The sequence below is a fragment of the Syngnathoides biaculeatus genome, chromosome 17 (genome assembly GCF_019802595.1).
Source record: "Syngnathoides biaculeatus isolate LvHL_M chromosome 17, ASM1980259v1, whole genome shotgun sequence".
NCBI lineage: Eukaryota > Metazoa > Chordata > Actinopteri > Syngnathiformes > Syngnathidae > Syngnathoides > Syngnathoides biaculeatus.
Window position 1 is genome coordinate 11507720 of NC_084656.1, and position 26154 is coordinate 11533873.

At 41.2% G+C, this 26154-nt stretch overlaps 1 protein-coding gene across 4 annotated transcripts; it reads left to right on the forward strand.

Moving 5' to 3' along the window:
• The first annotated feature begins 1553 nt into the window (after nt 1-1553).
• On the forward strand, nt 1554-25531 carry LOC133490452 (TBC1 domain family member 10A-like). Of its 4 annotated transcripts, XR_009792221.1 has the most exons (11): nt 1554-2226; nt 3827-3926; nt 4131-4238; nt 5025-5131; nt 6424-6538; nt 6609-6674; nt 6826-7015; nt 8128-8282; nt 9578-9962; nt 19457-19566; nt 25381-25531. XR_009792221.1 is itself a non-coding variant. In XM_061800535.1 (10 exons), exons 1-9 carry the CDS (start codon nt 2033-2035, stop codon nt 9956-9958), a joined length of 1416 nt encoding a protein of 471 aa, XP_061656519.1. In that variant the 5' UTR covers nt 1554-2032; the 3' UTR covers nt 9959-9962; nt 25381-25448. The 4 variants fall into 4 exon arrangements, 3 of the variants coding, with proteins under 3 accessions (XP_061656519.1, XP_061656518.1, XP_061656517.1); XM_061800535.1 differs by lacking the exon at nt 19457-19566 and having other exon boundaries at nt 25381-25448; XM_061800534.1 differs by lacking the exon at nt 25381-25531 and having other exon boundaries at nt 19457-19664.
• Nucleotides 25532-26154: the final 623 nt, after the last annotated feature.

The following is a 26154-nucleotide window of genomic DNA, read 5'->3' on the forward strand; positions in this document are numbered from 1 at the left end:
TCGGATGCTAAATGTCTGGACAGCGGACGCACCAAAGACACATTTGTGTGTTTATCTGTATGCCTTGTGGTTGTAAACACTATTATGCAGCAATACTGTACATTTTGTGCTCAGAGTATCATGTGATGGCGAGATGTGTTGCTGAAGGGGGTTTTTTTTGTGTGTGTGCGCATTTGTGTGTGTCCAGTTCCTCAATGAACTTCTTTCTTACATGTGATTGGTTGTCTGTAATGTGTTGAGCCAAAGAAGGAAAGCCATAGTGAATGCGAATTGGGGACCTTAGCCCTGTTCTGTAGGCCCTGCTGTTAGCAACATTGGTTGAGACCAATAATATCACTGTTGTACGTCTGTTTCTTAGTTATAGTCAACTGTACTTATATTGCATGGTTTCAGTCAATCCGTTCCAGTAAGTTCCCGTGTCTTTAGAAAGCATATGTTCTGGAAATATTTAATGTACTGTATATGCAGACAAAGGCAGAGATGCTGTGAAACTGAGCGCGTGACTGAAAGGGGGAGCACAGTTTCAGCCTTAACAGACCTGTCATCAAGAGGCCTTCCCTGTATTCGCAAGCTTGTCTCTCGTCCATGTTGTCCAGTGTTTGTCGTTTTGTGCAGTTTGCAAAGGCCCATGAGGGAGGGGGGAAGAACTCGTGTGTGTTCTACCCTTTAACGCAAAGGTGCTTCTGCCATCTCTATGGTACGATTGTCCTTTTTCCAACAAGCGATATTTGTATGGGCGAATGAATACTACATCTGTCTTTGTCACGGTGTAACAATGCAGGTCTAATTTATGTAAATATGTTTTCAGAAAATGTACAATATTTAAATAAAAATGTATAGTATTTATACAAAAAAAGGAGTGGCTTCATTATAAATTCTTCTTTTCCTTTCGGCTTGTCTCGTTAGGGGTCGCCACAGCGTGTCATCTCTTGGATCCAATTTACTCATTGTTACAAAATTTGATTTGAAATCCTAACTCACCAAAAGGTTTTTTTAAAAGTTCAAGAAGTTTAAGTTTGGCAAAAAACATACAGCGAGAACAGACAAACTCCACACAGGAGGTTTCGGGATTTGAACCCTGGTCCTCAGAACTGTGAGGCCAACGCTCTACACCTGCCTGGTTGGATGGACACAGTCATGTTTTCATTAAAAAAAAAAAAAAAAAAGAATGACTTCATTCATTATCGCTAATCAGAATCAGAAGCATCTTTATTTGCCATGTTTGTCAAAAACACAAGGATAAGAATAAGAACTGTTGTATTGTTATTATAGGCACAAATTAACCTTTTACTCCCAAGTCATTCCCCCAAATCGAATGATCTGACCCACTGGTCCTTTGAAAACATTTTTAAAAAGTTTCCCTACCTCGATTTCACTGCCGCGTGTGACTTGAAGTTGTTGTTGTAATGCACCCGCCGAACACTGGGAGGCAGTCGTGCATGTCCCAACGAAAACGGCCCTGAAAGCTCAACTGCTTTATTTACTTATTTTACTTTTTAGTACGCAAGTTTCAAATTCTTTCCGGGTAGCGCGTTGCAAGAAATAAGATGATAATCCGACTGTCTCCTCTCCGTTCATCGTGTTCGAAAATAGACGAGCTACTGTTTACATGGCGTCAGTGCGGTCATCAAGCTGTAAGAATAGGTTTGAGCCACATGGCGGCGATAGAGAGCTGTTTGCTAACTTGCTGGTCTGCATTCCTGCTGTGGTTTAGCTAGGACGCCCACAGCATTCATCTGACAGGTGTGTGTGATGCTAGCATGTTAGCTCTCTTACTGCACGAACTCTCTTTAGGGAGCTCCGTTAAATATGAATATTTTCGTGGAAAAATAGTGACGCTAAATCCTTAGTGTGACTTGTAACTCGAGGGGGGTCTTAAAAACAAAAAACCGAGACTCATCGTCTTAGCATGCGTACCTGGTTAGTTGTGACAGTTGTTGAGCTTCATGGAAGGTAACGTGAGTAATAAATAAGGCCAAGGCTTTTAAGTTATTAGAGAGGCGGGTTTTTAGCCAATATAAATGTTGGCTAAATGGCAAAAAGCGACCAGGACGATGGAGAGCTTGAATTTAGAGCGAGCGAGGAGAAGCTGACAGGCGGTGGGAGTACTCGTTCTTTTGGCTCCGATGCGGTCACTCTGGGCTCAGATGATGGCACTGACACGTCCGGGGAGAAAGAAGTGGACAAATACGGCTTTTCAGGAGGAGCCCAGCAGGATCCAGGACAGTAAGTCTCCTAATGAAATTGTATTGTTTGTTGTGTGCGTCTAAATGTATTCATTGATTGATTAAAATTCAGACTGCGCGTCCAACTGTTCAATGTTTTAGTACCGGTACTTTTCGCACAAGTTGTTCTCCGTCAAGGAGCTCAACAGTAAAGTTTAAACGATCCTTGCATGTACAAATAAATTTCCTGGTGAAAGAATTGAACTTTCAACAGGATGTTCTCAGAAAGGCACAGAAATGGATACCCTAGGTAATCCCCCCACAGAAAAATATGGTAAAAAGTATACAGTATGTACTGAAAATAATTATGATCATTTCTCAATGTACTTTGTGGAAAATCTGTTCATGTCAAACACAAAATTGTTGTTGTGTATATTATTTATTCTGTATGAATGGCAACGTCTGGATACACAGGCCTTTAAGTGGCCCTTAAGCCATCCAGTGGAAGATGATTTAATTGCTCTGCCTCTCATTCTAGGTCACTGGCACATTGAGTACACCTAATGAGGTTTAATGCAACTAAGAGCTGGATTCAAATCTCCATTCACCGAGACTAAGTGTACAGTATAGAATGTTTTCGACTGATGTCACACACCTTCAGGTTGAGAATGCGGTCGCCATTTTTGTTTGGTGAATTCGCGTAAACAAACCGTAACCAAGCAGGAATCATTTCAGAAAGGCGTATGAATGGGAGCGCACTGCTATGTTATCGGTTGCTCAAACGAAAGTGGGCGTTGTAAAGTGTCTTTCTTTCGACTGCCAGCTGTGATCAAGAACCAGTGCGAGAAAACAGAGCAGTTAGCAACTAAATGGCGACAACTGTGGCTGTTTCATATTAGCAGAGCCGACCTCGAAGCCAAGCACAATACTCGTGTGTGTGTGTGTGTGTGTGTGTGTGTGTGTGTGTGTGTGTGTGAATGCAATGCATGTCTCCAAAATCTGTATTTTATGTTTTGTTATAATAAATTTGCAAAAAGGACTTACCGCACCGCTAGCGGTTTCTTGAGTTGAGTTAAAAATGTAGCCGTGGAAGTGGAGAAAAAGGTGCAGGCTCGGCTTGGGACTCGTCCCGATCGAACCTCTCTCTCTCCCTCTCGGTAACAAAAACGAAAATAATAATCTACACCTCTTTCGTTGTTATAATCAACATAATTTAACACAACGGTGCGTCACTTTTAACAGTTGTACAAATATTTGTGTAACTCTGGTCTGTATGCAAAAGCATTAGAATGAACGGCGCGTCAGGAGAGTGAACCCATCCAACACGGCCAGGTGCCCCGGATGTAGTCACGTGGTCGAAAACCGTCCATTCAATGAGTGGGTGGCATCATTTGTGTCAAATTGTTGTAGTACTGCAGTGAAGTGACCCATTGTTCGCGTAAGTGAAGGAAACTAGGGCAAGGCAACTTCCTGTTTGTAGGAAACGTGCTTGCTGATGAAAACCACTGCGTTGCTGTTTTGTCTGTGGATCCTTTTCCTGTATGGAAGAATAAGGAAGAGATCAAGCTTTTCTAATGTCAAAGCCATCCCTGTTTATATGTGACAGAACACTGTTACAATTGCAAAGAAAGAATATTTTATTTTTTATTTTCTCTCCATAGTGCTGAAGAAATCCCGATGGAGGTACTCAGACATCGGGAGTCCAAATGGCTGGAGATGCTCGACAGCTGGGACAAGTGGATGGCCAAAAAACACAAGAAGGTCTATCTGGCTGCCAAATTATATAAACAGACACTTTTCAGAGTTTATGCACCGCTGGCTGGGAGTCATGGACGTGATTAGCATGAGTCTTTATGATCAAATTCAAACCCATCTGGGAACTTGGGTCAATAATTCAAATGCAGACTTTATGGTTGTGTTATATTTTGAATTGCGTCTCATGTAAACTCTTTATGTTGCAAACAGGTAAAAGACCGCTGTCAGAAGGGGATCCCGCCATCGTTGCGTGGTCGTGCTTGGCTTTACCTCACTGGAGGCAAAGTGAAGGAAGAGCAAAACCGGGGCAAGTTCAAGGTCAGATTAATATTTCTTGTTTAGTCTAACTGGAATTTAAAGCAACACTTGAGTTCAAATTCCTCAGATCTTACAATGGATTTCACGAAGGATGCGCCAAGAAAGCTTTTCTCGGACCGAGTAAGAGCACAAAAGTCCTTACATTTACTCAGGAACACGTTTATTTTATCTTGCCGGCAAGGGTGTATGTTCTGGCCGGTGATTGGCAATCTCGTCATCCCCATTATTTGATGGGCTGTTCTCATTATATGGCTTCTTGCATTGTGTGCCCTTTGGCCGTCTGCTTTGTTCTACTTGCGGAAGCAGAGTCCGGATTGTGAAGAAAACAGTGAGTGCCAGTAAAGACGATAATAGCACTTTGAATCATGGATGGAACAGTTGATACATTATTCTTTGTGTACATGGCATATAGACGCTATAGTAACCGGTTACAGATTTGAAGTGTCTCTGGATCTTCAACCAGTCTACCTGAACATGTCATGGGTGAAAAAATCTAGTGGAGCTGAGCGGTCATGCTGTAAATTTTCCCTCTGTCACGTAACAGTGGGCCAGAAGTGCGGAACAGCTCTTTGACAGAGAAAATCTCAGAAAGACACAGATTCCCCAAAAATTTCTCGAGTGTTCACATTTTCATATGATGTGTGAGCAGACACACTACAGGTGCAGCTATTTGTACAGAAGCTATTAAATAGTCACTTTTCCAGAATGTCAGCTTCAGTTATGAAACAATACAGTGACATTTTTGTTTTATTTTCTAAGCATCACGCTACAAAATTGTGTATTTAGGAATTGGATAGCCAGCCAGGAGATCCCAAATGGGTGGACGTCATTGAGCGAGACCTCCACCGACAGTTTCCCTTCCATGAAATGTTTTCAGCCAAAGGTGGACTTGGGTAAGCGCCTCAATGTGTGTGTGAATGAATAGAAAACCATCTGTGTTGTTATGATATAATTCATTATTACATATGCTTGGCTGTCAATAGTGTTATACTTCCCAGTTCACACTATCTATCCATCCACTTCACCTCGCTAGGTTTGTGGGCGTGCTTGTGCCTATCCCAGCTGTCAATGGGCGAAACGCAGGGTACACCTGAACTGGTCACAAGCCAATTGCAGGGCACATAGAAACAAATAAACATTCAGACCTAGGGGCAATTTAGAGTCTTCAGTCAACCTACCACGCCTACCACCTGGGGAAAACCTACACAGGCAATGGGAAAACATGCAAACTTCACACAGGCCAGGCTGGGGTTTGAACCCCAGTCCTCAGAACTGTGAGGGAGATGTGCCAACCTGTTGTCAGTTCGCACTCATTGCACCAATAGGGAGCTGTGCCCACCCACTAACATGCTTGTGCTCCGCCCTCGCTTGAGGCGTGGAGGTCTAATAACAAAGATATTGAAAAATTAAAATTTTATTTTATCATTGCTGCCATTTTAGTGTTAAGAAATAGTGTTGAGCTCTTCATCACCATCCATCCATCCTTCCTAACCGCTGATCCTCACTAGGGTTACAGGTTTGCTGCCGCCTAGGTCAGCTGACTTTGGGCGATAGGTGGGTTATACCCTGAACGGGTCACCAGCCAATCGAACCTCTTCATCACTCAGACGTTCAAAATGTAAAACAAATTGTTTGATTTATGAGAATCTAATCTGCAACAGCCTATCACAACCTGACTGAAAATAATTTTAGCGGGATAGGTCTACGTGACGATTACATCAATGTAGATGCACAACTGCCCTCTGAATGTGTTTTCTCAACTACTGTCATCTACAATCATGTATTGCTTGAAATTATTCAAACTGCTATTGTAGGCTTAAGATGGTCATATTTGCTGTTGGTTCGGTTTAACATGGTAATTATATTATGTTAGTTTATCAAAAATATGTAGCAATGTAAGTACTGTCTCCAAGGTTAATAATAATAATTGCCCCCATGCATTTCATGTGTCCCCCTTAAACAGACACTTGATTTTTATTTTTTTTTTCCCCCGCAACTTGTTTAGATTTCTTCTAATTCTTTGAATGCCACTCTGTATGTATTTGTTTATACCTTGTTAGTTGTTTGCTATAGTTAATACATGTTTATATATATATGCGTGTGAGAGAGACTATTTCTGCTGTAATGATTTAATTAACTAATAAAGATTCTATTTATCCTCCCATCTCTACATCCACGCACGCAGGCAACAAGACTTGTTCCGCGTGCTCAAGGCGTACACCGTGCACCACCCCGAGGAGGGCTACTGTCAGGCTCAGGCTCCCATTGCTGCTGTGCTCCTCATGCACATGCCAGCTGAGGTAAATAAAACCAACAACCCCATCCTTGGATCCTCGTCTAAGATTAACGAGTTATGTTTTTGTTTCATAGGATGCTTTCTGGGTCCTTGTCCAAATTTGTGAGAAGTATCTTCCTGGATACTACAGTTCAGGGCTGGTAAGGTGTACATGTTCATAGTTTGGATTCAGCAATTCAGTTGCTAGATTAGGCACTTGAACCCCATACATTGGACACTTTGTACATTACAAGGTACCCAAATTCGTAAGATTACTACTTTTTTGGGGGGCGGGGGTGCTGTTACTTCCAGGAGGCCATCCAGCTGGACGGAGAGATCCTGTACGCTCTGCTGCAGCGGGTCTCCCCCATCGCACACCGCCACCTTAAGCAGCACAAAGTGGAGCCCATCTTGTACATGACCGAGTGGTTCATGTGCGCCTTCTCCCGGACGTTGCCGTGGGCTTCTGTGCTCCGCGTGTGGGACATGTTCCTCTGTGAGGGTGAGACATGTCACCCGGGGTGCTATACCAGTGTTTCCCAACCTTTATTGAACCAAGGCACATATTTTACATCCACGCCACTGAACAGAAAGTTCACAAAAAGCATTTATTATGAAATAATGATCATCTCGTCTTGATTTACTCAGAAATGTACTTACTCGGCGTAAGATCTGGGCTGGTTTAGCAGAATACAAAGCTATTATGTTGTTGTATGAATGGCAGATGTGGACGCACTGGTTAATTGTAGAGTACCTTCTGCAAAGTGCAATTTAGGGAGAGATCATTGTTGTGTCTGTGCTGTACTTTCCTGGCATAAGTAGATGAAAAAGACATTATTTGTAGTATCGTATTTTCTGCACTATAAGGCGCACCTAAAAGCCTATGGTGCGCCTTATAATCCAGTGCGCCTTATATATGGATCAATATTGAGCCTATCTATAGCCATCTAATGGATGCATAACGTAAGCCCAGCCTCTACTGTAGCGTCTATTCTATGTGCCTTATAATGCGGTGCGCCTTATACTGCGGAAAATACGGTAAATACAAGTATTGATAGCGTAATTGTATTATTTCTGGACCATCAATCCATCCATTTTCATAGCCGCTTGTCCTCACAAGGGTCCCAGGGTGTGCTGGAGTCTATCCCAGCTGTCAACGGACAGGAGGCGGGGAACACCCTGAACTGGGTGCCAGCCAATCGTAGGGCACGTAGAGACAAACAGTCACACTCACCTAGGGGCAATTTAGAGTGTCCAATTAATGTAGCCTGTTTTTGGGATGTGGGAGGAGACCGGAGTGCCCGGAGGAAACCCACGGAGGCACGGGGAGAACGTGCAAAATCCACACAGGCGGGTCCCGGATTGAACCCGGGACCTCAGAACTGTGAGGCCAACAATTTGGATCATAATAGCAATATTTATCCAAGCACACCTGAAATTCTTCCACAGCATACTGCACAGCGGTGGAGATGTGTTGTACTGTACACGTAAATGTCACCTTATTCATCTTATTTGAGGTCCTCCGAGCACACTTCAATGAAAATACAACTTTTTGTCTCAAAAAATGTTTTTTCCTTATGTTCTTTAATTTGAGGATGTCCCTCTCGCTCTTAGGAGTGAAGATCCTCTTCCGCGTGGGCCTGGTCCTCCTCAAATGGATGCTGGGATCTCAAGAAAAGGTGAAGGCCTGCTCAGGTCTTTATGAAACCTTGGAGCGTCTCCGGGCCATACCAACACAATACATGCAGGAGAGTTTCCTTGTGCAAGAGGTGAGTTTGTACTTGCTCTGGCAAATGCAGTCCTGTTTTTTTGTCTTTTGGAGGATAACCTGCTAATATCTCTGGTAGCTACCTGTATCCCAAGGAAAAAAAAACATACGGGGGATTCGCAATTTACAGAAGTACCACTGGACATAGTTTGAGTGGGATAAAAATACGTGTTCATTCACCACACGAAGACATGTTCAGTCACCCCCTTGTTTTTATTTTTGATTTCATATTTATGGCCTATTAGTGATCAATACTGTTTTTTCTTGTTAGTGATTACCTGCAATGCGTTCCGACTTGCATTGAAATTCACTCTGTTTTTTTTTCCGAGTTAGTCATCGGTGGGTGGGGCAACTGGGATGTACGGCACATGGAGTACACAAGTATATAGAATATATGAACAGGTCATTTAAATTGAAAAACTTCACAATTGTCAAAAAAAAAATTATATATATGTCTGCTTTACTGATAACCTTTTGTTGCTGAGATTGTTTTTGTTGTTTGTTTGTTTGTTTTTACGTCTCACAAGTATTCTCTGTTAATTGACGATCGTTGTCTAGAGCAGCTCGTACTACCGGAGACAAATTATTTGTGTTTTGACGTACTTGCCAAATAAAGAGGATTCTGATTCACGCCATATTTTTGTATGTTAAAAATATGATGGAATAACGTTTTAATCTTGTGATATATTGACTCAATATGGCCCACTGTTGTATACAAATTTTGTGACAGATAAATTTGATCAAAGTGGCTTTTAAAAACAATCTTAAAGCAGTCTTAAATTCTAAATTATTAAAGTGACAGCCTATGCTCGCGTAAGTATTGTCAAATTTGTCACAAAGTATTGGCCCCGCTTCTCAAATTCTTATTCTTATACATAGTTTCTCCACTTTATTGTTTAAGACCATCCAACAAATGTAAATATCAGACAAATATAACCTGTGAACTTATAATGCTGTTTCATTTAAGCAGAAAACTGTTCGATTAGCTGGCCTTGTATGGAAAAACTAATAAAAGTCCACTCATCCTCAAAAACTCTACATTTTTGCTGAATTCAAACAATTCACCAAAGAGGAGTGGGCCAAAATATCTTTACAGAGATCTGTAAGACTCATTGCCGGTTATAGAAAATGCTTGATTTCAATCATTGCTGCTGTGGATGGCCCAAGCAGTTTCTGTATCAGGATTTGGGGCTGTTCATTTCAGATCATTTTGTCAGGTGGTCACCTACTAAGGTTATTTGATTATTTTGTCATTGATATGTGCAATTATAATCAACTCTGAACACTGTAATTCAGACCATAGACCTGTCCGTATCGGAAAAAGACATCGAGAAGGAGCACCTGACCCAGCTGCGGTGCTGGAAGGAGACCCACGGAGACCTCCACCACAAACCCCCACCCAGGATGCACGGCGCCAAGGCCGTCATGGCCGCAGAGCCGCCGGGCCGGCAGGATCTCAGGCAGCGGCCCACCATAATCGTGGAACCCCCGGAGGGAGAAGACGCCAGGGACACTCGCAAAGCCAAAAGGGAGAAGCGGAAGAAGAAAATTCTGCCACCGCAGGAGCCGGAAAACGCTCCGCCGTTTCTCTTGGAGCCCTCGCCGCTCCTGCAGCCAAGGACCATCCACGCTTCCAAAGAGAGTGTGAGCAGCACCGAGCACGACACCTATCTGTAGAACGGTGAGCATGACAATCATTCCATAACGGACTGGGAGGTTCTGTTGAAATTTATTATTTTTTTCTTTTTTTAAACACTCATGATTCTTAAAATATGTAGAATTTCAAAACACATACTAACTACAAAAGTTGGGAACATCTGTGGAAAGCCATTTGAGCATATATTCAATATCCTTGGTATCCATCTCAAGCTCCATTTACTAGTATACTGGTTGTCTTAACCAGTAAGTGTAGCATAGCATAAAGTAACGGCTGAACTTACTAAGAATGATTTTTTTTTTCCACAACGGTATTACAGTCAAGTGCCAGATAATGAGTCATATAATAGAATGCGAAAGTTATATTAGTGAGGACAAACAATATACTTTTGCATGGACTAATAAGTTGGATATGGAGAATATTGAATGGAAGCTCTACGGGGCGGGCTTTTATTTGTGGTTGTACTAGTTGGCCAAATGTGGGACTAGCCATGGAAAAATTGTTACCAATACTACAGTCATTCTACTAGTGTGCCACAGTTGTTCCACCCGTGCAATGAATTGTTTTATCAGCGAGGACGACGAGCATACCTGTACATGAACTTTGAGCTGTCTGTGAATGATATTGAACAAACAAATTTGCTCTTCCATTCCCATCAATGATTGTAAAGGTGAAATTCCCCTTAATGAACTCCAGGTGGCGGTGACAATTAATTTGCACCTTTTTTTCCCCCCAGTCATTGGGAGGACGAGGCTGCAATGGTGTGCATGACTTAACATGCTAACTGACTTTTACAGCTACTACATTTACTCTAAAGTCTGTGAAGTCCAAGCAGATAATGATAAAGTTTCTCACCGAACACAACATGTGGTTGATGATCTTACAAAAGATCCACTACATGAGCATTTTAAACAAATCCTGTTTTTACAAAAGGAATAATAATACTCTTGTTTTAATGGGAAACTTTTCATCATAGATGTTATGAGCTTTTGTACCCATGCACTGCACCAGCAAGTCTTCTTATTACTACTTTGCCAGCCTTGGTGGCAGTGCACAACACCTTCACACTACTTTGACTCCACTTCTTTTAATGAAGGAAACTTTGCTCTGGGACATGGTTGTCCCACAAAACCAAATATTTTGAACTTGCATGTGTCGTCATTTTGGGAATGAACGGGAATGCAAACTCAGCCACACTGGCAAAAAGACTTTGAAGGACTATCACTGGAAAAGGAATAATACACCAGCATTGGGAGATTTTTGTTGGTGTGATGTAACCATAACCGGTTTACAACTCCCTTTTTTCTGAGCCAGATATGTAAAAGGTTCTGTATTTTTTTTTTTTTTTTTTTTGTGGAATTCTAACACAAATGCCGCCCATTGAATGTATAAATATTTTTGTACAATGATGTGGAAAGTCAAGCTCCATTTAAACCTTTCATTTGCACTACGTATTAAAGGGAAGAACAGTAAAACAAAAAAAACAGGTGAAATATTAACAAGGATTGATCATGCTTTGGGATAAGCTTGTTTGGAAAGTGTAATCCATTTTTGCTTGGAAATAACTTTATAAAGAGATACCATGTTGGGTTATGAGAACATTTTCAATCCGTCTTCTGTGTTTCTCTCACTGACAAAATATTCACAAAAAACTACCATTGAACAAACTATCCCAGGTGACTGAACAAGTGGCTGGGTGTACCATGACTGGTGGCCCGCCAATCAGAGGGCATGTAGACTAACTGGTACCATATTGAAAATTCACACCTATGGACAATTTCATCTTGAGTGAACCTCACATGCATGGTTTTGCATTGTGAGAGGAAGCCGAAAACTCCTCACAGAAAGTCTGGAGCCAAAATTCAAACCCCAAAGAACTGCGGGGCAACGTTGATGGCCACTCGGTGGGCCGTGCTCACCCATTTTTTAATCCAGATTAAAACGCACTATAGCATCTGTAGATGGCGTCACTGAGCTGCTCCTTGAACGTTTGGAGAGTACAAGACCACCCACTAATGAATGATTAAGACATTACAAACTTGTGAAATCCAATAATCAACCACTTCAATCAAGCTTTGGCTTTGTAAAATTAGTTTAAAAAAAAAAAAAGAGAAAGAAGTTGTGAAATTTATCCATGCAAGGTTTTTAGAGAGTGATTTGATTAAGACTGCTCACCGACTCTACACAATGACTCCATTTAATCCTAAATTAAGACAATGACACGAGCGAAAACAGCAAACTCGCACAGAGCAGGCACAACGTTCAATCATACAGTACTCCCTGTGTTCGTTAATATTCACCCGCCGCCCCCCTCCCGCACCCGCGTGTCAGCGCACTTCCTCGGACACCTGTTTCTCCGGCTCTTTCAGCTCGGCCAGGAATTAGCATCTCAAATGGGGGAGAATTCCCACAGCTCCATCCATCGCGCCTCAGTCTCTGCGCCTTTTTTTTTTTTTTGCACGGGTAAATGATGAAGATCAGCTGCGCTGTGCCTGAAGGCCCATGGCTTCAAATCATACTTTATTGGTCACATTCATGGTTGTACACGTGCATCACAATAAATAGGAATACATCCATCCATCTTCTTTTGCCGCTTATCCTCACAAGGGTCGCAGGGAGTTCTGGGAGTGGCTATCCCAGCTCTCAACAGGCAGAAAGCAGGGTACACCCTGATTTGGTTGCCAGCCAATCGCAAGGCACATACAGACGAACAACTATTCGCACTCACAATCACACCTAGGGGCCATTTAGAATGTCCAATTAATGTTGTATGTTTTTGCGGGGCTGGGATCGAACCCGGGTCCTCAGAACTGTGAGGCTAGCTCCACCGTGCCGCCGTATTTTAGCATTGCAATTCCAAAAGTGAATGAGTTAAACAGTCTGTCCATTTTCTATGGCACTCATCCTGTTCAGGGTCACAGGAAGCTGGAGCCGATCCCAGCTGATTCCAAGGGGTAAGGTGACCTACGCCCTGGACCGGTCGCCAATCAGTCACAGGGCACATAAAGAGATAACCGTTCACACCAAATGGGAACTGAACCCACAATGTTAGGCAAATGTTACCACTGCATTATCAGCGACTTACACAAAAAGATTTTGTTTTTTATATTATTAAATCAGTTTACACTGCACACCATCAGATAATCGCTCAGGATAATCTTTTTGTAACATTTGACAATCAGGCCTTTGTTAACTTTGATTGGAAGTTTGGGGGGTACTTAAATTCGTCCCAATGTACCCTGGTTAAACCATCACTAATACAAGAGACCGCATTTCATCAACATCGTCATCAAAGGGTGAGTGCCTATCATATTCTTTTGACATTTCACACTATTATTAATGCTTCGCTTGTTTTTACACTTATGACAGCTTACAGTGTATAAAAGCTGACTTCACAAATGTTAAGTGACTCGCCTACAGCAATCCTTCCTCTCCTCTCCTGTGCTGCTACATGTCCTCAAAGGGTGAGTGTGCCACTTGTTTTCAAATGAACAGGGATTTGTTTATTTGTATGGCTTTGTTACTTAAGGCCCCGTCACACCATGACATTCTGGTCAGCGTTCTATAGCGTTTGAGGAAATGTTGGTAGTCGCCCATGGTCGCCGGGATAGCGCCAGAAGAGCGTTGTTTGAACGCTAGTGAACGTCAATGTTCGCTGGGAATCGGCGGAGAACGTCTGTCCGGAAAAAAAGTTTTGAACATGCGCAAAAGTTCTCACCGAGACCAGCGTTCATCATCGTTTAATTTTGAACGCTATAGAACGCTGACCAGAACGACATGGTGTGACGGGGCCTTTAGGTGTTATCAGTCCTTAAAATATTCCCTGTACAGTTTTAGAATGGTGACAGTCTGACCCCATTTTTGGCTCTTTAGTGAAAGGATGAGTGGGAGTTCAACCAATTGCAATAATCACTTAAAACAGCTGAGGAAGAAAGCAACTCTGTTAATCAACATTGCATTTTAGTAACTTATTTCTTGTTTCTCACTCTTTACAGTCTGAGTGTGTGTGGCTTGTAGGACATTTGTTGATTTGTCATTTGAGTCATTTCCACAAGTGCCCTTGATTCAACCTTTGTGGGTTTGCTATTCGTTGTATTCCGCATTGGTTTCGTCTAGCACCACATACAAATTATTTAAATGAAAATGTTCCGAATATTTTGACCCCTAGCATACTGTAGCTACATAACATCCCTCATGACGCAAGCCTTCGATGAATTCCTCTGATAGTGTCACTGGAAACTGAACATGTGACGTGTGTTGTTTTGACTGGGATGGGGTGCAGGGGCGGTATCGTGCAGGCGGCCATATGTGTGAAGCGTCTGGGAGATTAGACGCTGGGCTCGGCGAGCTGTAAAGCTCGTCTCGAGCTTTTTGGTCACTAAGTTGCACCTTTTATCCCACGAGTGGCCTCTCCGTGCCCTCTACCCAAACGGGGATTAGAGGGATGGAGGTTGGGGGGACAAAACAAAAACCCAGTAGGAGGCTGATTAAATCTCATCTTTCATCTTCTTCTATGCGTTAATATGTGATTGTGTGTAATTGTATACCATGACAGAGGAACCTCAAACACCCCAAATGTCCAACTCTTTCGAATCAGAACAAAATGTTCTTTTAAAATATGCCTTTGCAAGTCAAACAAAAAGATGGAGTTCAAATCATCATCTCGTGATGTCAGAAAATGTTGTTTCCACCTCACTGAGCATCTCAAGCCCCGGGGGCTGCGTCGAAAACGTCTGTGCCCGAGGGCTGCATGTGGTTTTTGAAACAAACGCATCAGCCAGGTAATTCATTAAATGACGCACACGTGTAACTTGCAGCGCCAGACCCGGCGCTTCATTACTTTGTGCTGCGTTTCAACGTTTTGTCAGAAAACGGCAATTGAAAGGAGAGTCGGGGAAGTGGGGTGGCCGCACAGGTCAGCAGCGCCGCAGATGCTCTTTCAATGCAACTGACCAGGAAGCGTGCGTGTCCTTTAATGGTTTCCCTCAGGATAACAGTAGTCAGCCATCCGTATACTGAGTGTCATATTTTATTTATTAATTTTTTGATTAAGCCTTGTGGTAGGATATGAGACGTCATTGCCAGGATCTCCCTCCTATTCTATAAATGATTTACTTTTTTTCTGCTTGGCACACTGTCTTAAGTTATTGTTCTTGTTGAAGCTCCTTGAAATAGTCATCTGTATTAAGAAAGCATGTGTGCAACGTTCACGGCCAGCATTGAAGTCATAAAAGTGGAATTAGAAGTTAATACCCAGGCTGGATGTTCGGCATTTTACTTCAACTTGCCTCGTTTTTTTTAAAAATCCATTTTAGCTGCTAATGCAAAATGAGACTTCCTCTTGTTTTGGGGATTTTCGTCAGATTTTGTAATTTCTAACTTCAGATATTTCAATTAAAAGAGTGTTTGTTTCATTCTAGACTCAACACTTGAAAATGTATTATCATCTAATACTCTTAGTTCCCCAAAAGAGGTGTTTAATGGCTTACACCTGACTGATGTGAATGGTTGTCAGTCTCTTTATGTGCCCTGTGATTGGCTGGCGACCAGTCCAGGGCGTATCTGGCCCCTCCCATAAAGTCAGCTCAGATGGGCTTCAGCTCACCTGTGACCCAAATCAGGACAAATACAATAGAAGATGGATGGATAGTTTCAGCAAATCCAACTGAATTTACATTCTTTTTAAATGCATTCACATTTGGATCTACTCGACTTTTATAGGCATCCTTTTAATCCCTCAAGGAACAGATTAAAATGCTGTTAAACGTTGGTCGGATATCATCTTTTCCCTTTTCAGGGAACCTTTGTATGACCCTAGAGGTGCATTCTTCACCCCCCCTCCCCCCTGCGTCCCCATCAACTCAACTCTTTTGCAGCATCTCAGTTCACTTTGTTCCTGTTCCGATATTGCGTGTCCAATCAATATTCACAGTTGAACTCCTGTATTTGCGCTATGTACAGCGACTGATTCACTCAACATACTTTATTTAATAAGACTGAATATTCGTGTCCATTCAAAACATTTTTTCTCACCGGAAATAAAAGGACATAGCAGCAGTCTATAATGTAACATTGTTAAACTGTTCCAATGAATGAACTTTTTTTTAACATAGTTATTTTACTTGAAATATTAGAATACCTGTCTTGCTGAGCGAAGCTGTTTTGATCATTGCAGCTCATGCCGTATTTATTTGATTTATTGCTTTTTGTGTACGTGTTTATCTTTTCAGCGGGGATGTTTGTGAGCTTGCAGTTTTTTGCACTTATCTCCCACTGATCTGAAGCCACTTCCTGCCATTGTTGGGTCACATCCCCACTGTCTCCTCTCTTCCCCATCCGTCCAATCCCCCCTCCATTGCTGATGAGGAAACGGCTTAGAGAGGATACACAAAGTACTGAGAAAAATTGGTACTTAAAAAAAAAAAAAAAAAAAAAAAGCGAGAGTCCTGTTGTGGCCCTGATAAACACTGATTGGACTGATGTGGGCCAGGCAGTCTTCCTTTTGCCCTGATAACAGGAATGGCAGCATTAGATTGCAAACACCAGCCAGAGAACTATATAGAGATACGAGCCACCAAAAGTAACTACTCCTAACCCAAACTATGGCAGGAGAATCCTGTAATTTCCAATCTAATTAATGGTGATTTTAAATCATTCAAAATGGTATTTCTCAGGTATATTATCATGTACATTAATATTATCATCAGATTTTTATTAAATAATAAAATATACTAAGGTATATTATACTTGTATATAACTATTGGAAATATGAATGCAATAATTTTACAGGGTTAAAATTAATTATTAAATTGTAACTATTCATTCAGAAAACAGTTGTGTAATGATAAATTGTTATAATTATAGTGATCATTATGCAATATGACCAGAGTGGGGAAAAAAAACAAGCTACAGTGGTGCCTTGAGATACAAATTTAGTAAGTTCTGTTACCACGCTCGAAAAGCAAAGCACTTGGATCTCAAATCCTCTTTCCCCATTGATATTAATGGAAGTGCCATTAATTTGTTCCAGCTTCCCCAAAAAGGTTTGCAATGCCTTTTTCAATAAGAAAACAAGGAATGTATAATTGTACTTTATAAACACATACAGTAATTATCCATCCATCATTCCATCCATTTTCTTAGCCGCTTATCCTCACAAGGGAGTGTTAGAGCCTATCCCAGCTGTCAACGGGCAGGAGGCAGGGTACACCCTGAACTGGTTGCCAGCCAATCGCAGGGCACATGGAGACAAACCGCCGCACTCACAATCACACCGAGGGGCAATATAGAGTGTCCAATTAATGTTGCATGTTTTTGGGCTGTGGGAGGAAACCCACGCAGGCACGGGGAGAACATGCAAACTCCACCCAGGCGGGTCCAGGATTGAACCCAGGACCTCAGAACTGTGAGGCCAAGGCTTCACCAGCTGAGTCACCTTGCTGCCCACTCTGAAGTGGTTGCCAGTCAATCACAGGTCAAGTAATTATCTAATTAAATGGAATGTAAAGAAGTAAAACAGTTCTTGGGACGTTTTTGCTTCAGTTAATTGACATTGTGCGGCTACCTCTGGTGTGTGAGCCATGGCCATTTGGAGGCAGTATGATACAAAAACCGACTCTCATGAAGAAGAGTTTTCCAATTGAGTCAGTCAGCTGCCTATAAGAATATATGCCATTATGTTGTCTATCTACGTGCATTACTCCACCGTTTGAGTTCATACATCCCTTACTCAAAGGGTTATAACACCACAACACCAATGCCAATTGTTATCCCATCTGTGGCATTTTGACATTTTTTTGTTTGCATTAAGATGAACAGACTTTATTACTTTGTTTTATGCTTAGTCTGGCAGAACACACCAACCTTGAGTGTATATAAACATCTTGAAGATGGTTTTTAAGCAATTGGTCGTATACATTAGTGTAAAACGAGCAGAAATCATATGACAGATCTTGTTAAAAAAAATCTGGGAAATCCATTACAGCTGTAAAGTGTTCAATAGTGATAAAACGGGCTTCTGAAATACATGGATTAGGTTAGAGGATTAGTTTTACACATTTTTGTGTGTGTCCAAGCAAGGGATGTACTTGTCATCACAGGCTGACTTCATGGCCTTATAATTGAAACTAATGACAAAAGCACATGGGAGTCAAGACCTCTGAGTTTGAGGTTACAATAGCTTATTGTGTTTCAGCCAGTGTTACACACTTTGTGAGGGTGCGTGTGTTTTGCGTTGCATCCACGGGTGCATTCAGAGCGTGTGTGTTCTCATGTGTGAACCTTGAAACCGAAACCCGCTCAAGTTTTAACATCTCTGTATTTTAAACTCCCGCGAAGCTCCATAAAACGCTTCGTGTTACACGCGGAGTCGCACATGCTTCCTAAATCCTGCAGGCCATTTTTAAAATTATTCACACACCCTTTGGGCTATTTCTTTCCCACTTTCCCACAGGAATAATGTTGTCGCCTGGGGGAAAAAAAAAAAAGGTTTATGCTATGTAAGAAAACATTTTGTTTTTTTTGAATATGCAGTATTGCACAGATTGGTGCTTCCACTGTATTAAGTCAAGGAGGAATAAAATAGTGTGGAAGCTTAACTGTACCCAATACTTGGTAATGTACACTACACAAGTTCCGTTATGAATGTCATCAACACGATCCACTAACTGGAATATTTGTGAACTTGAAGTGAGATTGAATGAGCAATTTAGTGCAGACATCTAAATGTAAAGAAGCACACTATTCTCAGTGCACGTTGCCGATTTTGGTCCAACCGATTGTTGTTGCATGAAGTGCTATGACTACACACTAATTATCCCACAATGCATTGTGTGCTTGATGTGATAGTAAATTTATATTCTTCACGTGTAAATTATAGGTTGTATCATATTAGAATGCATATGTGTTAAATATGACTGTCTTTCTTTGTTGATTAACTGAGAAATTGCAGGGTTCTACTGACTTAATTTAGGTGTTCATAGTGAGTCTGTTTACAGTAAGTGTTATTTGTGGTGTTATGTATTTTCTATTTGATACAGAGTTCTGTTTTAATTGTAAAGCATGTTATATGATTTGTACCTCAGTGTTCTTTTCAACTGTCCCTGTCCTTTGTCTGTTTTTTTGCAGTGGGGCATTTTGCCCTAAGTCGCCTTGAAAATAACAACTGAGCTTTTTGTCGTTCACGTTTGTAAACTACTGTATATGGCTTTTGTGGTACTGTAAAATGTGCTGTAATGCAGTTACCTTTTTTACTTCACTCCAGCTCCTTCTTTTTTGTCTGGGCCAGGAAGTGACCGCCAACTGAAACAGTTGACCCAACAGGTCACCTGTATAAACAAGCTGACTTAATATGTGCCGCTTGCGATTCCGACCTTGGTCACGTTAAGTTCACATCTGACCTATTTATAATTTTTTTTTTTTTTTTTTTTTTTTTTTGCATGAATGCTATTGGGGATTTCCATCTCTTCACCCTTACTGTATATCAGAAAAACATTTCATCTGGGCTACTTCTGGTTTAGGAGACAAGTGGAAAGCAGGAAGGTTGCTATCAACACAGTCTCCCGGCCGACCTCCAAACAGAAGCTGGACCTCCATGTGTCCCCCGCGACCTCCTCGCCCTCCCGGTAAGGTGAGCAACTCATCAGGAAATGCTGCCATGGCTCAGCTCTGGATGTCTACTCAGGGTCACGTGGTTCATAAGGTCACACAAACATCTCGTGCACATGTGCTGGACGGCCTCAAGGAAGTATACAGTGATGACATTGTTCCACTCAAGACAATAGTGGGTGAATCGGAGTTCGTCATGAGTAATTGGAATTAAATACGTCCTCCCTTCATTTAAATAAATACAGCAGTATTTGGGATCAAGAATTGAGTTATTTTAACCATGTATTTCGTTGCTTTTGTCATATAGTCATATTTATTTTGTGTGTGTATAATGTATAAAAACAAAATCAAACTAATTTAAATTAGTTTATAGAAAATTTTATTATAATAGTCTTCAACCAATTATTATATCCTAGTTATATATATCATATATATAAACTCAAGTTAATTTTTTCATTTAGTTAATAAAATAGATAAAGTATTTGGGGGTTGGCTAGTCAACCTGTTTTTCCAACCACCTCAAATGCATACGTTTTATATTGCATTAATGTATTATATTTCAAATTATTGTTGTTTTCATGAATATAACATTTCGTTTTGTGTTTTAAGTTGTTTATTTATTTATTTATTTGCTTATAATTGGAGGAGTGCGGGACAACGATCTTGAGGCCGAAAAGTATTCCGTGATTCATAATACGTAATCGGTATGTATTCTTTCGTAAGGCTATAATTGACGTTTCTATCACCGTGCCAGATTCCTGCAGGGTCTAACTTTGGCGTAATCAGACAGCTTTTCACTCTCACTACATGTCAATAATGCTAGCAATGATTGGCCGAGATGTCCCATTGCGTGACCTGAGCCGCAGTGCCCGTTTTATGGCAGCCCCCACTTGCACAAACTTGCTTAGTCTTACCCAGAACGCTCTTTTCCAATACGCTTGACAAGCATTTATGTAACGGATTAATTTTGCTCACACTTTTTAGCTAGACCTACTCAAGGAATTCATTTGTCTTTGTTTTTGACGGCAACTAACAAAAGGTGTTGACGGCTCCTACCCTTGTAGGCCTTTTTCTCACAAGTTGGTGTCAACTGCCTAAAATTTGACAATTAGCGTAATGAAGGGAAGAGCAGCCAAAATGTCTGACGCCACTAAATTACTGGTACCTGAAGTGTCCGTTTTGGCAGCATCAATGTAGTTGGGTCCCTGATGAAAGCAAACATTTATCACTCTTCACGCCAACAGCAACATTTAGCAGTGTCTGTACATAAAAGTTAAATGAAAATTGTACCTAAATCCCTTCCTTAAAGATGAAATGAAATGAAATGTATTGTACCAAAGTTAATTACAACTGAACTGTACCTGGCCAGTGTTCATTTTGCATATCACTAGATCGAGCCCGCATAGCAGTATCGGTCCGACTCGTATTCACTTACATTTTCTCTTATATTTACACACACTAAAGCATCTTTTTATCACCGCTTTAATCACGTGAGAACGTTTGGCATTTGAACAGAATCTGTGTGTGGTATTCATATTATTAGACCGTACCATACACAAGATAACCAGAACTCTTAAAAAACAGTTAACATTTCTTGAACTTAATGTGTGGGGTCGGTCACAGATAGGGGGGTAAAAAAAAAAAAAGAATGGAAGCGACCATTCTGTATTTTATGGGATGGGTCGCAACCAAACAGTTGATATCATGACTCATAAACTGTCAGAAGTAAAGTCTCAAGAAACCAGCTGTCTCTGCACAGGCCCCAAACCATTTAGACCCCCTCCCATGTGTGCATGCTGTCTGTGACAGCTTAACGCACACATCAAACAACTGCTACACCCCCCACAGCCATGAACCCACCTCCCAAAACCCACACCTCCTTGCTCTTTAGGCGTCACAAGTATCACCAAAAAAAGTGGCCTCAAACATGCAGGGTCTGGATAAAAGATCAAAGATGCCGGCCTGTGGCAGACGGACTCACACTAGTGTGTGATTTTTTTTTTTTTTCATTTTTTTTTAATGTTTGTTTGCATCTCATCTTTTTCTGCTGTCTGTTATTGACTTGTCCCCGATAATGATGGACATGGATGAAAAATGGAAAGAAGTTCTCAGTGTAGTATGATTGGTGTCACCGTGTGTGGTTTACAGCTTAAGGCCACACAGGAGTGGAGACCAGCAACAAAGACCGAAATCTATTAGGCACCACAGGTGGACTGTTAGGTCAAAATAACATCAAGTCAAGTGGGTGCAAAGAGAACCATATTGTTTTTATGTCAGAGTTGCTGGAGGTGATGGTTTCACTGTGACTCAAAACACCAAAATGTAGTCAAGTTGCTCTAAAAAGCGTGGGAAACATAAATAGACTGAAGACGTGGTTCGTGGCGGTTGTTGCAAGGTGCCGGGGGACTGTATCATTTTGATTCTGGGCCAGAGAGGATGGTTCCATCATTGTTAGCTAGCAAGCTACTTCATTGTTCACAGAGGATGAGGTAAGATAACAGGAAGTGTTCCATTTTTGATTGTGGGGGTTGGAGAACATCTTGATCCAAAATGTAAAAAAGAGATAATATATTGCTCTAACGAAATAGAATAATCTAGTTCTGTTCGTGAGCAGGCTACATTATGGGTTATGAACCACGTCATAAGTTGACATTCTGGTTCATGAAGGCAACGCAAGGGAACTGAGCATTCCCATTTTATATGTTAAATATGCAGGAATGCAACTATTTCTATTGCGACCCAAATGGCAAAACACTCCTTTTAAAAAAGTTCTGTTTGTTCGCTAGTAAGCTACTTCCTGTTTGTACTTGCATTCTTTTGAGCATGTTTTATTCGGAGGTGGGGTAACTGCTCCATCCTGACTCAAAACAGCAAAAGAAGTCAACAGATTCCTCTGACAAAAGTTTAAAGACTTGTACAGTACTGTGTTTGTTGTTGTCTGTTGTTCCCTTAATTAGCTCTCAGACTACTTCCTGGGTCGTAGAGCATCCTGCAAGTTGACACGGCTGTTACATTTTTTTATTCCGGGACAGTGAGAGTGGTTCCGTCGTGAGTGAAACACCAAAACAGAAAATTTAATTCCAACAACAGTAGAATAGTTCTCGTGCCACCTAGTCCATCTAAATCATTGACGTAGAATAAAAACTGGACTGTGCACTCTGCATCCATCATTGGTTCCACCATGGTCAACAGGCTCTCATTTCTGGTCAAAGCAATAAGTATGGGAAACATATACACATTTTTATGGAAAACAATGCGATAAATATATAATAATTAATTATGATGGTGGTGGCACGGTGGACCAGCTGGTAAAGCGTTGGCCTCACAGTTCTGAGGTCCTGGGTTCAATCCCGGACGCGCCTGTGTGGAGTTTGCATGTTCTCCCCGTGCCTGCGTGGGTTTCCTCCGGGCACTCCGGTTTCCTCCCACACCCCACAAACATGCAACATTAATTAGTTACTCTAAATTGCCCCTAGGTGTGATTGTGAGTGCGGTTGTTTGTCTCTATGAGCCCTGCGATTGGCTGGCAACCAGTTCAGGGTGTAACCCGCCTCCTGCCCGTTGACCGGTGGGATAGGCTCCAGCACTCCCCGCGACCTTCGTGAGGATAAGTGGCGAAGAAAATGGATGGATGGATAATTATGATGGTTAAGCTGAAACACACTTACCGGTGAAAAGTTCAACTTCTTTGCGACCGCCTGCACAGTTTTGACAACTAACAGCGCAACAAAAAAAACGAAACCTAACGCATTCCAATTAAATTCGATGTTATTATGTTTCACAATGTACAATTATAAGGATGTCAAAGGACGTCTACTTTCACGTGAAATAGTACCCAAAGCAATGTGTTTTGCCCTGACCGGGGGTGACCACGTGAAAGGGGCCTGCGCGCAGTCCATTTTTTGTTCTACATCATTGATCTAAATGCTAGTTACCAGGGTACTTCCTGGTTCATGAGCCAGCCAACTGGACCGTACTATTCTTTATTTTGTAGCAGGAGGGGAGCTTTTTCGTTGTTACTCAAATGACAAAACATGAGTGTCAATTTCTCTATCACATTTTTTTTAAATGTAGTGTGATTAAAAAAAAAAAAAAACATTTGGGGGTGCTGGAATAGATTGATAGCATTTTTATCATGATTGCGTTACTAGCTTGATAACAGAACATATTAAACTACAACTATCTTTGTTGTGGCAACAATTAAAACATTGTCATGTCGTGTCAGGGATTTTGCATAATCCTGCAAACAAACAACTAAACAATACGTACAAAATGTTGCTCTTTTCCTCCTGTTGACATCCCTGCCAACGCGCGTCTAAAAACAGCACGCGGTGCCACCAACGGACAGATGGGAAGTTCACCTTGATTTATTTGCAGGGTTTTCCTGCTTTTGCCAGGACGGACAAACAGGCAGGATAAGACACACGTTGGGCGGAGTTTGAGACGCACAATTAAAGTCCTGAAATTAATAACTCGCGTGTGCGTCACAATTAAAAAGAAATTACAAAAACATCCCGGGAGAGCCAAAGGCGGGCAAAGCGTAGGATATGAGAGCAAAGTCCTCATAATGAGAGGAAGGCAAGTGGCGTAGGGAAGGACGGACGGACGGGCGGTCGCGTAGAGGAGGAAGGGATCCGTGTCGAGGGTTGGACATTGTTGAGTGATACAGTAGTTGTGTCTGTGTCACTGGATCGGCGCCACTGTTGTGCCTCCCGCCCCCTCCCTCCGTACTAAGTTGTGGATTGAGAGGGCCCACCTGGGGACAGCCCTGCTGACATGATCACGGGTGTGTGGGGGTTAGGCGCTTGTACACACATGGGAACTGGATTAATTTAGAATTAGACGAAATATGAATGCATGCAAATGAATGCCATATATTCACGTCTCCACCTACAGTAGTAATTTCAGAGGGGTTTCTGTGGAACCCGTCCCCAGCTAGTCGCAGGAAAAATTCACACACAAATGTGAAATAGTACAGTTATTACAGGAATATTGAGTTGCTGTCGTTGAAAGTGGTAGAATATGTCTCCAGCGCTGACCACATCGTAGTCTGCGCTCACGCTAACCCCCCCAACCTTGAAATACTGTACTTCAAAGCAAATAATCATGATGATGATGATGATGAAGAATTCGCCCGTCTTGCCCATCTTGCATAGGCTCTTGTTCATCAGTAATATTGATGGAAATTGAGGTGACAATGAGATACAATTTTTGTTTTGCATAATGGCTCACGCTGACCCAATAACATTACTGTACTTTTGCTCTTCCTCCAAAGAAATAACCTTACAGGAGGCTTAACGCAACATGCTTTTACATTTATATACTAAAATAAAATTGCAATGGGACAAATGACTCATGCTTTCTTTTGCTTGTAAATGTAATTGTTTTTTTTTACCTTTTTGTAATCACTGACAAGCTGGAACATCAGTTCAAAATACAAAATGTTCATTGCGTATGATGAATATTTCCAACTATTCAGTCTTAGTTGTGCTCTGTTATTTATTTATTTATTTTGCGCTTCAGTTTGGGTACCCTCGTGTATCATGTAACTCAACCACAAACGAAAAAGATTGTGGCCTGTTCGGAGACTTTTATCTCAATAAGGCAAAAAAATTGCCACCCTGCCCATGAATGGGTTAAAAATTATTTGCTGCATCTCAGAAAATGTGACCCAAAATTACAACAAATTGTATACGATGTGTCATTTTAATTCAGATAGGACTGCCCTTTTCAGCACTTTAACTGTTATCTATGAGGCTGCTATTAATTTACATAATGCATTAATGTGGTTGTTGTAATTAAGGTCTGAAGACTTTCACCATGTTGTTTGCGGTAGTGCGTGTTGGAGCATGTCCCCGTGAAGTCCTAAGATGGAAGAAGACAACGTCGTCGACGCAGTGTTTGGCCTTGACGCCACAGCGCTCAGGTACTGTGACGACTCTTCGATTGATATTGAAATGAATGGTCGCCGGTGGAACTTGTCATGCCCGGGCTTGACTCGTGGTTGGCTGTCTAAACACGTCTACCTTCGTGGCCTCGGGTAAAAATAAAAATTAAAAAAAAAAAAAAAAAAAAGCTTTTCAAACGAGTTTTCACTTGGCCGTTTAGATAAATCTTGTTTTTCTTCATTTGGGCAAGAAAAGTTGGAAGATTTTCTTTATGCTACACCATATTAATCCTATGTCAAATATATACAATTAATATAATTACCTCTCATTCTTTTTTATAGTAGTCCCCCCTTAAAATAAATTCCAACTTAATATACTATTTGTGTTACTATTATAAAGTTTCTTACTTTTCATATTGCTGCATAACCTAGATGCTTTAATTTATTTTAAATACATTGAATTTTATATAAAGCTCCTTTTAAGCTTATCAAGAATATTAATATACTTATTTAAATGCTAGAAAAATTTTATATTATGCAAAATATGCAATTTGGTAGCAAAAAAATAAAACAGTGACGTGGGAAATGAATCAAAATGCACATTTGTCAACTTGAATACAGTATAATCATTACAAATATTTTCATTTTCAACACATTTCAAGAAGCCAAAGTTAAAAAAAAAAAAAAAAAAAAAAGAGCAGTAGTAAAACAAATGTACGGTAT

Excerpts from the sequence above, each read along its gene's own strand:
- LOC133490452 (XM_061800535.1), top strand. The coding sequence starts at position 2,033 with ATGGCAAAAAGCGACCAGGACGATGGAGAGCTTGAATTTAGAGCGAGC. Across the intron at positions 3,927-4,130 it reads TGGCCAAAAAACACAAGAAG|GTAAAAGACCGCTGTCAGAA; the intron begins GTCTATCTGGCT and ends TGTTGCAAACAG. Across the intron at positions 6,539-6,608 it reads TCATGCACATGCCAGCTGAG|GATGCTTTCTGGGTCCTTGT; the intron begins GTAAATAAAACC and ends TTTGTTTCATAG.